A 16,381-nucleotide genomic window follows, 5' to 3' on the forward strand; every position below is an offset into this window, starting at 1 on the left:
ACCTTTTAAAAACAAATATGATCATGCCATCCCTGGCAAAGCCTAAAACTCATCCATGATAGACTCCATGAGATGCACATGGCACCAAAAAGGGGAGCCACAGCCACGGGAGAGGAAGGGAGGCAACTGGTATAAAAACTTGGATGTGTAGTCATGGGTAGGTGGTGGATTAGAAGAGACAGAGCAAAATTATTCTCCATGAAAAACACAAGTAAAGGACAGAAAGCACTCCAGAACAGCAGTTAACAGTGTTCCACCAGCTGGGCAGGGACTTCTACACCAACAGTGAGTGTGTACTTGGAGAAACCAAGAGACTTCATTTAAGACAGGTAAGTGTTCAGCCTGAAATGCTGTCAGGGAATGGACAGTTAGAGCTGGCAGACAAGCATGGAGGGGAGCAGCCTTCCACACCCCAGGGACCCTCCTCAGCACTTAGCATGAGTGATAATCCTACAAAGACCAGAGGCCAAGAGCCCCCGTGCCAGGTACTGGCAGTTAGAGCAGGCAGAAGAGCACAAACGGGGGCAGCTTTCCACACCCCATTCAGCTATCTTTGCTGTTGGCTGGGAAATAACCCCTCAAAGTACTGCGGCTGAGAGCTTGCTTGAGGGAATTCAGGATCTGGCAGGCTTCTGACGGCATCCAACTCTTCTTCCACGGAAGCCCGCCATGTGCATAGCCTAGAAAAGCAAGGAGGCCACACAGAAGTGCCAGGAGCCCTCCCACAATCCCATGGACTCGTGGACACATAACATATAGGGAATGTGGGGCATTTGAGCTGGAAAGTGAGCCGCGCAGCTCTGCAGCCTCAGAGTACTCCACCCGCAGCCCCAGGAACGGCCAAGACCACTGTGTCCTAGAGTAGACTTCCCGCCAAACTGTGAAGGGGATGCCCCACAACACCCACAGGGCTGGCAGTCCCCAGTGCACAGGGAAAATAGGTGCAACAATTGGACTTCCACATGGTTTAGACCCCCACTCAGTGTACAAAGTTGGCGAAAACTGGCTAGATGGTGAGAGGTGGCTTAGGAGCGCCATCTGCTGGTAGGTCAGGGAGTGCACTCAACCAAGCTGTTGCTCTGCCTAATTATAGGTAACAGTTCAAATAATCCTGCATATCCTAAAAGAACCCTATCAAGATAAGCAAATGGCAAGAGGCCAAAAACAACAGAAAATTATAAAGTATATAAAGAAACTAGAAGATATGGATAGCCCAAATGTCCAAATTAAAAAGCCAGAAAAGACACAGAACTTGGAGCAATTAATCAAACTACACAAAAACATCAATATTATGTCTCAGGACATAAAGGACATGAAGAAGACCCTTAAGAGCATAAAGAAGAATTTGCAAGAGAAATTAAAAAAACAGTGGATCTTATGGAAATAAAAGACTGCTGATCAAGTTAAAAATATTCTTGATGCGCTAATAATGACATTCATATCTGCCAGGCTCTAACTCTAAGTTCCAGGTATCACACAGATACCCAAAGTTCCAGGGATTGATCAGGTTATATACAAAGGGATCAGCATCTCAGAGTCTGGAGACAGCCATTACAATTCAGGAATAGATTTGACTGCTGTAAGAGCTTATAATCTAGGGACCATCACAATAAGCGTTCCCCCGATAAGTTGTGCTATAAGATTCAATTCTGAGTTTATACATTGTATGTAGTCCATATTAGTGAGGCATTATAGTGTTTGCCTCTGTTTCTGGCACAGTTCACTCAAAATGCACATACAGCAACTTTTAAAAGAGCTGAAAAAGAGTCCGGACTTCAATTAGAGATATGAATAAAGCAGATTTGGTTAGGACCAGGGCAAATCGGGTCAAAGGGTAAAGAAAGATACCGAATGTGTTTTAAAACTTCAACTTCCAAGTGAGACCAAGAGAAGAGATGTTTAGTGCAGTATCTATATTTCCCAAACAATTTAACTCATACAATTTGTTCAAACACCATAATTACATGGAACTTTGAATAGCAAGTGAGACCTGGTAGGTCTGTATAGGTTAGTGTGAAATAGCGATACATCCCAAAGTAATTTGGGCAGAAAATAAAAACATATATGCAGGGCCCCGAGAAGCTGGGGGAAAATACGGGAGTGTTGGACTTCCTCACCTGGACCGTGGCTGATGTTCTCACAAACATCAAGGACTGGTGGTTTGGTATGCCGAGCCCTCTATCTGGGGGCTTGCCCTTATGAAGCTCATTACTGCAAAGGAGAAGCTAAACCTACTTATAACTGTGCCTAAGAGTCTCCCCCTCAGTAACTCTTTGTTGCTCAGATGTGGCCTTCTCTCTCTAGCTAAGCCAACTTGGCAGGTGAACTCACCGCCCTACCCACTACGCGGGATCTGACTCCCAGAGGTGTAAGTCTCCCTGGCAATGCAGGATATGACTCCCAAGGATGAATCTGGACCTGCCATCATGGGATTGAGAACATATTCTTGAACAAAAGGGGAATGCGAAATGAAATGAAATAAAGTTTCAGTGGCTGAGAGATGTCAAATAGAGTCGAGAGGTCACTCTGGTGGGCATTCTTATGCACTATACAGATAACACTTTTTAGGTTTTAATGCATTGGAATAGCTAAAAGTAAATACCTGAAACTATCAAACTGCAACCCAGCATCCTTGACTCTTGAATTGTATACCAATGTAGCTTACAAGCGGTGACAGTGTGATTATGAAAGGCTTGTGGATCACACTCCCTTTATCCAGTGTATGGATGGATGAGTAGAAAAATGGGGAAAAAACTAAACGAAAAATAGGGTGGGATGGTAGGGAATGATTTGGGTGTTCTTCTTTACTTTTATTTCTTATTCTTATTTTTACTTTTTCTGATATAAGGAAAATGTTCAAAAAATATATTGTGACAAATGCACAACTACATGATGGTACTGTGAAAAGTTGATTGTACACCATGGATGACTCTATGACGTGAATATATCTCAATAAAACTGAATTAAAATATATATATATATATATTCTTTACATGTATAACACCAGATTTGAAGAGGTAGAGGAATGAATTAGCGACCTTGAGGATAGGATGATTGAAAGTGAAAACATAAAAGAACAAATGGTGAAAAGAATTGAAAAATTTGAAATGGATCTCAGGGAAATGATGGACAATATGAAGTGCACAAATATAACAATCATTGGGGTTCCAGAAGGTGAAGAGAAGAGTACAGTGCTAGGAAGAGTATTTGAAGATATTGTTGGGGAAAACTTCCCAACTCTTCTAAACGACATGAGTACGCAAATTAAAGATGACTAACGAACACAAAATAGAATAAATCCAAATAAACCCACTTTGAGACACTCTGATCAGACTGTCAAATGCTAAAGAGAAGGGGAAAGTTCTTAAAGCATTCAGGAAGAAGCAATTCACCACATACAAAGGAAACAACATAAGACTGAGTACTCGCACCATGGAGGCGAGAAGGCAGTGGTATGACATATTTAAAATTCTAAAAGAGAAAATTTCCCAGCCAAGAATTCTTTATCCAGCAAAGCTCTCATTCAAAATTGAGGGAGAGCTTAAAATTATCACAGACAAACAAACGCTGAGAGAAATTTGTTAACAAGAGACCTGCCCTACAAGAAATAATAAAAGGGAGTTCTACCAGCTGAGAAAAAAAGACAAGAGAGAGAGGTCTTGAAGGGCAGAGAACTGAAGAATTTTAGTAAGGTTAATCTAAAGGAAACAGAGAGAAAGGGAAAAAAATAGACCTGACGAATAAAAACCAAAGGATAAAATGGCTTATTCAAGAATTGCCTTCACAGTAATAACATTTGAATGTGAATGCATTAAACTCCCCAACTTAAAGATATAGATTGGCAGAATGGATTAAAAAAATAAATTCTGAAAACTAAAGACAAAAAAACATCCCCATAATGATTAGAGAGCAACATTAGCTACAGGGAAACACAAATTCAAATGACAGCAGAGGGGCAAGATGGTGGCATAGAGAGGAGTGAAAGCTAAGTAGTCCCCCTGGAACAACTACAAAAAACCAGAAACAACTAGTAAATAATCCAGAATAACTGCGGGGGGACAAACGAGACCATCCACTCATCATACACCAACCTGAATTGGGAGGAATGCCCGAGAACACAGCATAAAATCTGCAAGTAAAACCTGCGGAACCAGATCGGGAGACCCCCTCCCCCATAGCCCGAGCTGCAGAGCTGCGTGGTGCCAGAGAGAAGCTCTCTCCCAGCAAGCGAATACAGCTCAGCTGAGCTCCAACTGGGGTTTTAAGTAGCGAGTGTGAACTGCTCACTACAGGTACGCAGCCCCAAAAAACAGACAGAGGCTTTGGGTGACGACTGACCTGGGAGAGCTGGAGGGTTGCCTTGGACTGGGTCTGAAGGGGACTATCTGTTTCTTTTTCGGCTCAGTGGAGAAAGCCCCAGTCATTTTCAGTTTCCAGGGCTGTGACCCCCGGAAGGGTGGAGACAGCACAAGCAGAGAGTGAGACCATTGAAATGCTAATGACCTCCACCTGAGGGGGTCTGTCTTCTCTAGGAGGAAAGGGAGGGGGCCCTTTCCATTCAGAACCAGACCCCAGAGCCTTGGGGGAACACGGCCATACCTCCTCACAGACCAGTCCAAGAATTATAGGCTAACAGGCGTCACCTGCTGGGCAGAAAAGCACAGTGACCCGAGCCATCAAAGGGTGGAAGCAATTTTCTAAGACACACCTGCAGGGAAACCAGATACTGAATATTTTCTTCCCTCTGGGACCTGAGCCTGTTCTGGTCTGGGAAAAACCTGATTTGGATAACCAAGGAAACCATGCCTAGACAACAGAAAAATTACAACCTACACTAAGAAAAACAAAGTTATGGCCCAGTCAAAGGAACAAACGTACACTTCAACTGAGATACAGGAATTTAAACAACTAATGCTAAATCAATTCAAAAAGTTTAGAGAAGATATTGCAAAAGAGATAGAGGCTGTAAAGGAAGCACTGGACATGTATATGGCAGAAATCAAAAGTCCAAAAAACCTACTAGTAGAATCTATGGAAAGGAAAGGCACAACACAAGAGACGAAAGACACAATGGAAACATACAACAGCAGATCTCAAGAGGCAGAAGAAAACACCCAGGAACTGGAGAACAAAACACCTGAAAGCCTACACGCAAAGGAGCAGATGGAGAAAAGAATGAAAAAATATGAGCAACGTCTCCGGGAACTCAAGGATGAAACAAAGTACAATAATGTACGTATCATTGGTGTCCCAGAAGGAGAAGAGAAGGGAAAGGGGGCAGAAGCAATAATAGAGGAAATAATTAATGAAAATTTCCCATCTCTTATGAAAGACATAAAATTACAGATCCAAGAAGCGCAGCGTACTCCAAACAGAAGAGATCTGAAGAGGCCTACGCCAAGACACTTAATAATCAGATTATCAAATGTCAAAGACAAAGAGAGAATCCTGAAAGCAGCAAGAGAAAAGCAATCCATTACATACAAAGGAAGCTTAATAAGACTATGTGCGGATCTCTCAGCAGAAACCATGGAGGCAAGAAGGAAGTGGTGTGATATATTTAAGATACTGAAAGAGAAAAACCACCAACCAAGAATCCTGTATCCAGCAAAGCTGTCCTTCAAATATGAGGGAGAGCTCAAAATATTTTCTGACAAACAGACAATGAGAGACTTTGTGAACAAGACACCTGCCCTACAGGAAATACTAAAGGGAGCACTACAGGGTGATAGAAGACAGGAGTGTGTGGTTTGGAACACAATTTTGGGAGATGGTAGCACAACAATGTAAGTACACTGAACAAAGGTAACTATGAATACGGTTGAGAGAGGAAGATGGGGAGCATGTGAGACACCACAAGAAAGGAGGAAAGATAACGACTGGGACTGTGTAACTTGGTGAAATCTAGAGTAGTCAACAATTGTGATAAAATGTACAAATATGTTCTTTTACGAGGGAGAGCAAGCAAATGTCAACCTTGCAAGGTGTTAAAAATGGGGAGGCATTGGGGGAGGGATGCAATCAGCATAAACTAGAGACTGTAACTAATAGAATCATTGTATTATGCTTCCTTTAATGTAACAAAGGTGATACACCAAGGTGAATGCAGATAAGAGGGGGGGATAGGGGAGGCATGTTAGACACTTGACATTGGTGGTATTGTCTGATTCTTTATTCTACTTTGATTTAAGGTTATTTTTCCTTTTGCTGCTTCCTAGCTGTCATTTTTTTGTTTCCTCTTTCTTTTGTCTCTCTACCTTCTTTGACTCTCCCTCCTGCCTTGTGGAAGAAATGTAGATGCTCTTGCTTAGTATGAGAAGAATTTTCAATTAGGATGAACTTAAATGTTTGGAAATGAACAGGGGTGTTGGTAGCAAGATGTGAGAATAACTAACAGCGCCGAATGGTGTGTGAATGAGGTGGAAAGGGGAAGCTCAGAGTCATATATGTCACCAGAAGGAAAGTTGGAGGTCAAAAGATGGAAATGTACAAAACTGAATCCTATGGTGGGCAATGTCCATGATCAACTGTACAAATACTAGAAATCACTTCATGAACCAGAACAAATGTATGACAATACAATTAGAAGTTAATAATAGAGGGGCATATAGGGAAGAACTATATACCTATTATAAACTATATACTACAGTTAGTAGTATTTCAACATTTTTTCATAAACAGTAACAAACGTACTATATCAATACTAGGAGTCAACAATTGAGGGGGGTTGGTTAGGGATAGAGGAGGTTTAGAGTTTCCTTTGCTTTTTTTCTTTTTTCATCTTTCACTTTATTTCTTGTCTGGAGTAATGAAAAGTTTCTAAAAATTGAACAAAAATTAAGTGTGATGGATGCACAGCTGTATGAGGGTACCCAGGGGCAAGTGATTGTACACTTTGGATCTTTGGATAATTGTATGGTATCTGAACAATCTCAATAAAAATGAAAAAAAAAAAAATAGAAAAGAAAAAAAAAAATGACAGCAGATTTCACATTTGAAACATGGAGGCCAGAAGGAAGTGGAACAACATTTTTCAAGGGCTGAAAGAAAAGAACTGTTTATTATGAATTCGGAATTCTAAATCCAGTAAAACTATCCTACAGGAATGAAGGATAAACAAAAATATTCTCAGACAAAAGAAAACTAAGAATTTGACAATAACACTAAAGATCTACCCTTAAGGAATGACTAGAGGAAATTTTTTAAACAGAACGGAAATGATAAAAGAAAAAATCTTGGAGCAACAGGAAAAAAGAACAACAAAAGAAAGCAAGAATATGTGTACATACATAGACTATCCTCCTCCTCATTAGTTTTATAAGTCATATTCAATGTTTGAAATAAAAATTACAAAACCAATAGTCAAGGCAATGATATTTAAAATTGTTAAAGGTAAAAGTACCTGGTAAGGTTTCCACACCTCACTCAAAGTGGTAAAATGTTGATTACCAGTAAGCTGTGATAAATCACATGTGTATACTGTATTACTCAAAGCACACACTAAGGAAACTATGTAAAGATGCAGGCAAATACACTATAAATAAATCAAGATAGAAGCGTACTAAAAAACCCATAGGAAGGCAGGGAAATTGAGAGGAATAAGAAACAAAAGAAACTAACAGAAAAATAATAAAATGTCAGACTTTACCTCTAACATATCAATAATCACCTTAAATGTAAATACACAAATTAAAAGGTGAAGATTGGCTGAGTTGGTTAAAAAAAAAACAACTATGTGCCGTTAACAGGAAACTCACTTCAAACTCAGAGAAATTACATCACACATACATTGCTAGTAGAAATGTAAAATGGTACAGCCACTCTGGAAAACAGTTTGGCAGTTTCTTTAAAACTAAACACGCACTTACCATACAACCCAGCAACTGTACTCTTCGGAATTTATTCCAGAGAAATGAAAACTAATGTTCACACAAAAACCTGTACAAGAATGTTCATAGCAGCTTTATTTTTATTTCTAATAGCCAAAAACTTCAATCAACTCAGATGTCCTTCCGTAAGTGAATGATTAAACAAACTGTGGTACATCCATGCCATGCAATACTACTCAGTAATAAAAAGGAACAAAATATTGCTATACTGAACAATTTGGATGCATCTCCAGGAAATTACACTGTATGAAAAAAGCCAATCCCCAAAAGTCAATATAACATTCCTGAAGTGTCAAAATTATGGAAATGTAGAAAAGATTAATAGTTGCAAGAAGAAGTAAGGGACAGAGTGAAGGGGCACTACAGAAGTAGGTGTAGCTATAAAAGGGCAACACAAGGGATCTTTGTGTTGATGAAACTGCTCTTTATGTTGACTATGGTTGTGCATATACAAACCCATATATGTGATAAAACTGCACATAACTAAATACACATTTATATGTATGCACACACACATACAAATGAGTACAAGTAAAACTGGGTGGATTATATCAAGGTTAACAGCCTGGCTGTAATATTGCACTATGATTTTGCGTGATGTTACCACTGGGGGAATCTGGGTAAAGGGTTACATGTCACAACTGCTTGTTAATCTACAATTATCTCAAAATAAAAAGTTTAATTAAAAAACAAAATAAAGACAAAAATAAAAATTGTGCACACATAAAAAAAAGTGGTAGGAAATCTCAAAGCCCATAACATACTGTTTGAAAACTTTCACTGATTAAATTTTTTCTTTTCTTTTTTTTTTTTTTTTTAATGTTTTTCTGTTGTACTCTTATTTTCTGCAGTGAGCATTATAGTAGATCCCTGTTGTTTCTGCCTCAGCAGTATCCTCTCCTCCATCTTCAGAAAACAATGTCCAGTTCTGCTTTGGGGATCTATACCTTACCCCACTGGAAACGTTAGTGGGACTGTCCAGCTGTTAACTATCCCTGGGTGCTGCACCAGCCAAAAGCACTCTTCCTTGAAATTTAACCCTGAGCAGAGTAGCACTATGACTAGTGGAGTGGTCTCATGAGACAGACCATCATTAATCCTAACTACCCAGATCTCTGAAGCAGCCTTAGTTCTATTAATTTCAGACCCTATTCTTTCCTTTGAGTCTATAAACTACTTCACATTCTTCAAATAATTCCATATTCAAATTTGGTTCCTGTTATTTGTACCTTAAGAATCCAATCAAATATAAGCCCCGCCCCCCCAAACAAAACTAACACACACAAAAAACTTTTTTACCTGGTTTTAATTTTAACAGTTTGTATGACCTGAATCAAGCTTTTTGCCACAAACTATTGCTCTGAAATGAATGGATTCTTACAAATGAACTTAAGGGAGAGCAGGTGAACTTCAGTTAAAATCATTATTAAGCTCCAAGTATAAGCCAAGCATGCCATCATGTACAAGTAATATGAAAATACACAGATATGGTTTCTACTCTCAAGTCTCACAGGCAAGTTAGATATAAGCAATAATTTGAGATAGTATAAAACGAACTGCTATAACAGAGGTCTATATAACTGCTATGCTAACACAGGCAAAAAGTCAATTCAGTAAAGAATCCAGACTATGAATTTTAATCTGTTCTGGACTGGTTTTAAGTATGATTCCCCTAGAGGATTTATCAATATTCCCTCTAAATCAGTCAGAGCATAAATGCACATTTTCAATCTTATAGCCATAAAGCAAGTGCCAACTTGCAAATTTCTAATCTCTTAAATACTTTCATTTTTAATCTGCAGAATACTACATATCCCAATGAGAGTATGTCCAAAGGTGATTTTTATAAATTAAATGTAGGCCGGGTTTCTAAAATCATAGCCAAACAATAATTATTATAAACTGCAAAAACAAAAAAGTGCATTAAATAAACATTTACATATTAATCACAATTATTTAGTTTCTAGACTAGTTATTTAGTTTTCTCAAGTAAAAATCATGCATCTAAAGTTAAACTTGTAAAACAGTCTTCATAACTGCATAATACTGTTTTAGAAGAAAGTAATACTTCTTACCTTCTGGAGTTGGATTGCAACCCAAGAAAACGAAAGGAGAAAAAAAAAAGGCCTTTAATTTTTCTTTGCAAAGCAACAATAAAGTAAAAAAGTAAACTATCCCTTCCCTCCCAGCAATATCATCCATTCTCAAATTAGCACTCCCCTATCTTGCTAAATAAAACATTTTTTTATTTAAAAGTTACAAGTTAGCCCAAAATATCACTGTATCTAAAAATATGCAAATAAATTCAGCTACATAGACTAACCCACTTCAAAAGACGTTTGCAGTTTCTTTATTATGGAGTAGAGTGAAACTATTTGAGGAGTTTACAGTTCAGTGTGGATACAATGAATACTGATCATTCTTTAATATTCTTCCCATGCATTTTGACTGTAAGGAGCCATCATAAAGCCATCAGCTATGGACCCTAAGCTTCCTTTTGATACATAATACGACTCATGAATTTGGATAACAATGAATAAGTATACTCTTTTCTGTCAATAACCAAACATTTTGTTTCTTTGTGTTTTCATTATTATTACTTTTTTGACCTCCCTACTAGGTTTGTGGGCTTGGAAGCAGTCCTCAACTGGTAGACAAAGATGGAAGCCTAGGTATTACCCAACCTAATTAGCAAATAAATCTAATTAGCAAATAAATGCTAACTTTATTTCCCTTGCTATATACTTCTGAGTAAGGAGAGGTGAAAAAAAAATTAGAAACTCTAATTTTGATAGGAGATGAACAAAAACGTATATTACCTTAAATATCATGTGAGAGGGATGGTTTTATAGAACAAAAGAGATATTATTTTGTTTGCAAATAAATGTATTAATACTAATCAGATGCTATTGGGATTTCCAAACAAAGACATAAATGTTTAATTTGGCAAATGTTTATCAAGCATGATCTTTGCTAAATGGTTCCCAAAGTTCTTTTATAATTCCAACCTTAAAGGAGCTTACAACCTTGCTTGGGATAACAGACTGATATGTAAGAAAAACATCCTCAATGCAAGGTGTTGATAATAGGGTGGTATACAGAAATTCTGTATTTTACGCATGATTGTGCTATCAACCCACAACCTCTCTAATAAAAAATACACAAATAAACACACACAAAAATTTTTTAATGTACTGGCCCTTTCAGGATTCACTATAACAGCTGAGGTTTTTATTTCAAATTCTTCCCAAAAAGCAATTTATAATTAGAGCACAAATAACCTAATGATGTTTGTGTTAGCACACAAAACAAGTTTGATATGATAAATAATAGAGCAAATGTACTAATCAACAGAGCAGGAAAAATTATGGATGGGGGGTGGTGGTGTAAGGGATATGAGATGTTTGGGGTTTTATTTTTTCTTTTTATTTCTTTTTCTGGACTTATGCAAATGTTCTAAAATTGATCACAGTGATGAATGCACACTATGTGATGATACTGTGAACCACTGATTGTATACTTTGGATGGATTGTAAGGTGTGAGGATATATATCAATAAAATTACATTTAAAAAAAGTAGTAGGATCTCCAGGCACCCTTGCTTACTCATTCCTCAAACCTTCACAGGTCCCTGGTCCCATAAGCAGAGCAACATTTGTGCACACACTAGTGTACATGTATGTCTGGGACAGCAAGAAGGTGGCAAGAAGGCCTGAATCAGGACATATGTCACAGAGTCGCCATCCCAGAACTTGCCCTGCACCTGGAGGTGGCTTAGAGAGCCCTCCTACAGAATGCTATAATAGCCAAACCAGAGCTGCCTGGGGACAAAAGAGTATCAGTGTGGGAAATACAGTGTACCACTTGGGATCAGGAAGAAACACTGTTTCCTAGGGAAATGAGGATATTCCTATCCTTGTAAATGAAAGAATTCCTGGGGCCATGAGCTCATACCAGGACAAAATGCATACACAGTAACAATTAAAGATGCACACACTAAAGATTGGGGAGTCCCTACGCTTCAGACTTGGACTCTTCTCTAAACTCATTGTATGAATAAGCTCTGAAGGAAAGCACTCCTACAGGCCAAGGCCAATCTGCAAAGACTGGGAAACGTGTTTTCTTATTTTCCTTTTTTTTGGTTTCCTCCTGGCTTTCAAGGAAATCTCTGTCATAACACTAGCTGGATACAAGCTTAAGGAACAGATGTCTCAGAGTCTAAATTACAGAAATAACATGTTGAAATATAAAAACTTCCAGGTTGGAAACATGCAAAGAGAAAGGACGTGGCTCAGGCACAGAAGAAGATTAAGGCATGAGAAATCATCAACAAGAAGGACCAGATCTGGGACATACCAGACAAAGACCTCTTAAAATGGTCCTAAATATGCTCAAAAAGCTAAAGGAAAACATGGGGAAAGAATTAAAGAACACTATGAAAACAACAGATGAACACAGAATATCAACAGACAGATGGACATTATGAAAAGGGACCAAACAAAGCAGAAGACCATAGTACTAGAAATTTAAAATTCCTAGCGGGATTCACCAGCAGATTGGAGCTGGCAGAAGAAAAAATGAGTGAACTTGAAGATAAAACAACTAAAATCATCCAGTCAGAGAAGGGGAAAGAGGAAGCAATAAAGAAAAGCGAACAGAGTCTGAGTAACCTGTGAGGACATCAAGCATACCAATATACACATTGTGGAAGTTCTAGAAGGAGAATAAAAAGAAAGGAGCAGACAGAATAAACAAAGAAAGAATGGCTGGAAACTTCCCAAATTTAATGAAAGATATGAATATACACAATAAAGATATTCAACGAACTCCAAACAGGATAAAACCAAAAAGACCCACACCACACCATGTTACAATCAAACTGTTGAATGCCAAAGACAAAGGCAGAATTCTGCAAGCCAGGAGAGAAGCAACATGTCACTTACAAGGGAGCCTCAATAAGATTATATGCCGATTTTTCCTCAGAAACCATGGAGTCAAAAAGGCAGTGGGTGCTCTCCCCACTATGTGGGATCTGACACCCAGGGGTGTAAATCGCCCTGGCAACGCAGGATATGACTCCCAGGGATGAATCTGGACCCGACATTGTGGGATTGAGAACATCTTCTTGACGAAAAGGGGGACGTGAAATGAAACAAAATAAAGTTTCAGTGGCTGAGAGATTCCAAACAGAGCCAAGAGGTGACTGCGGTGGGCATTCTTATGCACCATACAGATAATTCTTTTTAGGTTTTAATGCATTGGAATAGCTAGAAGTAAATACCTGAAACTATCAAACTGCAACCCAGTAGCCTTGACTCTTGAAGACAATTGTATAGCAATGTACCTTACAAGGGGTGACAATGTGACTGTGAAAGCCTTGTGGCTCACACTCCCTTTATCCAGGGTATGGATGGATAAGTATAAAAATGGGGGCATAAAACTAAATGAAAAATAGGGTGGGGGGGATGATTTGGGTGTTCTTTTTTAATTTTATTTTTTATTCTTATTTTCACTTTTTCTGGTACAAGGAAAATGTTCAAAAAATAGATTGGGGTGATGAATGCACAACTATGTGATGGTACTGTGAACAACTGATTGTACACTTTGGATGACTGCATGGTATGTGAACATATCTCAATAAAACTGAATTTTTTTAAAAAAAGGAGGCAGTACAAAGACATTTTTAAAGTGCTGAAAGCAAAAAAAAAAAAAAGAGCCAACCAAGAATTCTATATCCAGCAAAACTGTCTTTCTTGGCTGTACTCAGTAGACAGCTTCCTATGTCCCACCGGAGGCTAGCACCTCAGTGAACTTCTGTGTCATTCAGTAGGGCTCTGGCATGGATGGAGGTCAAAAGAAACTAAGAAGAAACTAAGTACCGTGTGTTAGTTTCTCTGCAAACTGTTAAATCTGATTCACAGACAAAAAGGAAATATATTAAATTCTTTAAAGTTTTGAAATACAAGCAGACCTAGTTTTACTGTGCATCACTTTATTACACTTTGCATATACTGTATATTTTACAAATTAAAGATTTTTGACGACCCTGCATCAAGTCTACCAGAACTGTTTTTTCAACAGCATGTGATCACTTTGTGCCTGTGTCACATTTTGGTAATTCTCACAACATTTCAAGCTTTTTCATTTTTATTTTATCTGTCATTATGGTGATCAGTGATCTTTGATGTTACTATTGTAATTGCCTTGGGGCACCACGAATGGCAAATAATCAGAACATGTATGTGTTCTGAGTGCTCCACACATTGACAATTCCCCAATCTCTCTCCCTCTCCTAGAGCCAATTAACACTAAAATGGCCTCTATGTGTTCAAATGAAAGAAAGAGTTGCACACTCCCACTTTACATCAAAAGCTAGAAATGATTAAGTTTAGTGAGCAAGGCATGGGAAAGCTGAGATAGGCCAAAAGTCAGTCCCCTTGTGCCAAACAGTTAGCCAAGTAGCCAAGTTGTAAATGCAAAAGGAAAAGTTATTAAAGGAAATTAAAAGTGCTACTCCAGTGAACAAAAGAATGACAAGAAAGCAAAACATCCTTATTGCTGATATGGAGAAAGTTGTAGGGTTCTAGATATAAGATCAAAACACCCGGCGGGGCAAGATGGAGGACTGGTGAGCTGTATGTTTTAGTTACTCCTCCAGGAAAGTAGGTAGAAAGCCAGGAACTGCGTGGACTGGACACCACAGAGCAATCTGACTTTGGGCATACTTCATACAACACTCATGAAAACGTGGAACTGCTGAGATCAGCGAAATCTGTAAGTTTTTGCGGCCAGGGGACCCGCGCCCCTCCCTGCCAGGCTCAGTCCCGTGGGAGGAGGGGCTGTCAGCTCCGGAAAGGAGAAGGGAGAACTGCAGTGGCAGCCCTTATCGGAATCTCATTCTACTGATCCAAACTCCAACCATAGATAGACTGAGACCAGACACCAGAGAATCGGAGAGCAGCCAGCCCAGCACAGAGGAGACAGGCATAGGAAAAAAAACAACATGAAAAACTCCAAAATAAAAGCAGAGGATTTTTGGAGTTCTGGTGAACATAGAAAGGGGAAGGGCATATGCAAATCCCGAACAAAAGCTGATCTCTCTGCCCTGTGGACCTTTCCTTAATGGCCCTGGTTGCTTTGTCTCTTAGCATTTCAATAACCCATTAGATCTCTGAGGAGGGCCCATTTTTGTTTGTTTTTTTTTAATCCTTTTTTCTTTTTCTAAAACAATTGCTCTAAGAAGCCCAATACAGAAAGCTTCAGAGACTTGCTATTTGGGCAGGTCAAGTCAAGAGCAGAACTAGGAGAGCTCTGAGACAAAACGCAATAATCCAGTGGCTGAGAAAATTCACTAAACACCACAACTTCCCAAGAAAAGGGGGTGTCTGCTCACAGCCATCATCCTGGTGGACAGGAAACACTCCTGCCCATCGCCAGCCCCATAGCCCAGAACTGCCCCAGACAACCCAGTGTGACCGAACTGCTTCAAATAACAGGGACACACCACAAAACTGGGTGTGGACATTAGCCTTCCCTGCAACCTCAGCTGATTGTCCCAGAGTTGGGAAGGTGGAGCAGTGTGAATTAACAAAGCCCCATTCAGCCATCATTTCAGCAGACTGGGAGCCTCCCTACACAGCCCAGCAGCCCAGAACTGCCCTGGGGGGACGGCACTCACCTGTGAAATAGCACAGTCATCCCTCAACAGAGGACCCGGGGTGCACAGCCTGGAAGAGGGGCCCACTTGCAAGTCTCAGGAGCCATACGCCAATACCAAGGACTTGTGGGTCAGTGGCAGAGACAAACTGTGGCAGGACTGAACTGAAGGATTAGACTATTGCAGCAGCTTTAAAACTCCAGGATCAGCAGGGAGATTTGATTGTTAGAGCCACCCCCCCTCCCTGACTGCCCAGAAACACGCCCCATATACAGGAAAGGCAACACCAACTACACACGCAAGCTTGGTACACCAATTGGACCCCACAAGACTCACTCCCCCACTCACCAAAAAGGCTAAGCAAAGGAGAACTGGCTTGTGGAGAACAGGTGGCTCGTGGACGCCACCTGCTGGTTAGTTAGAGAAAGTGTACTCCACGAAGCTGTAGATCTGATAAATTAGAGATAAGGACTTCAACTGGTCTACAAATCCTAAAAGAACCCTATCAAGTTCAGCAAATGCCACGAGGCCAAAAACAACAGAAAATTATAAAGCATATGAAAAAACCAGACGATATGGATAACCCAAGTCCAAGCACCCAAATCAAAAGACCAGAAGAGACACAGCACCTAGAGCAGCTACTCAAAGAACTAAAGATGAACAATGAGACCATAATACGGGAGATAAAGGAAATCAAGAAGACCCTAGAAGAGCATAAAGAAGACATTGCAAGACTAAATAAAAAAATGGATGATCTTATGGAAATTAAAGAAACTGTTGACCAAATTAAAAAGATTCTGGACACTCATAGTACAAGACTAGAGGAAGTTGAACA

The 16,381-nt window shown here is 39.5% G+C and overlaps 1 protein-coding gene across 3 annotated transcripts in view; it reads right to left on the reverse strand.

Annotated features, from left to right (window-relative positions):
* ASXL2 (ASXL transcriptional regulator 2) overlaps positions 1-16,381 on the reverse strand; it is a 186,484-nt gene that overhangs the window by 112,335 nt on the left and 57,768 nt on the right. For 2 of the 3 annotated variants that reach the window (XR_005213270.1, XM_037812546.1), the window contains exon 3: positions 9,965-9,967. The exons of the other annotated variant lie outside the window; for it this stretch is intronic. Coding sequence is in view for 1 of the 2 variants with exons in the window: in XM_037812546.1 (XP_037668474.1) it covers positions 9,965-9,967 (3 nt within the window). In the remaining variant the exon portion in view is untranslated. The remainder of the gene's footprint in view (positions 1-9,964; positions 9,968-16,381) is intronic. 3 annotated transcript variants of the gene reach the window in all.

Source organism: Choloepus didactylus, chromosome 20, assembly GCF_015220235.1.
Source record: "Choloepus didactylus isolate mChoDid1 chromosome 20, mChoDid1.pri, whole genome shotgun sequence".
Taxonomy (NCBI): Eukaryota; Metazoa; Chordata; class Mammalia; order Pilosa; family Megalonychidae; genus Choloepus; species Choloepus didactylus.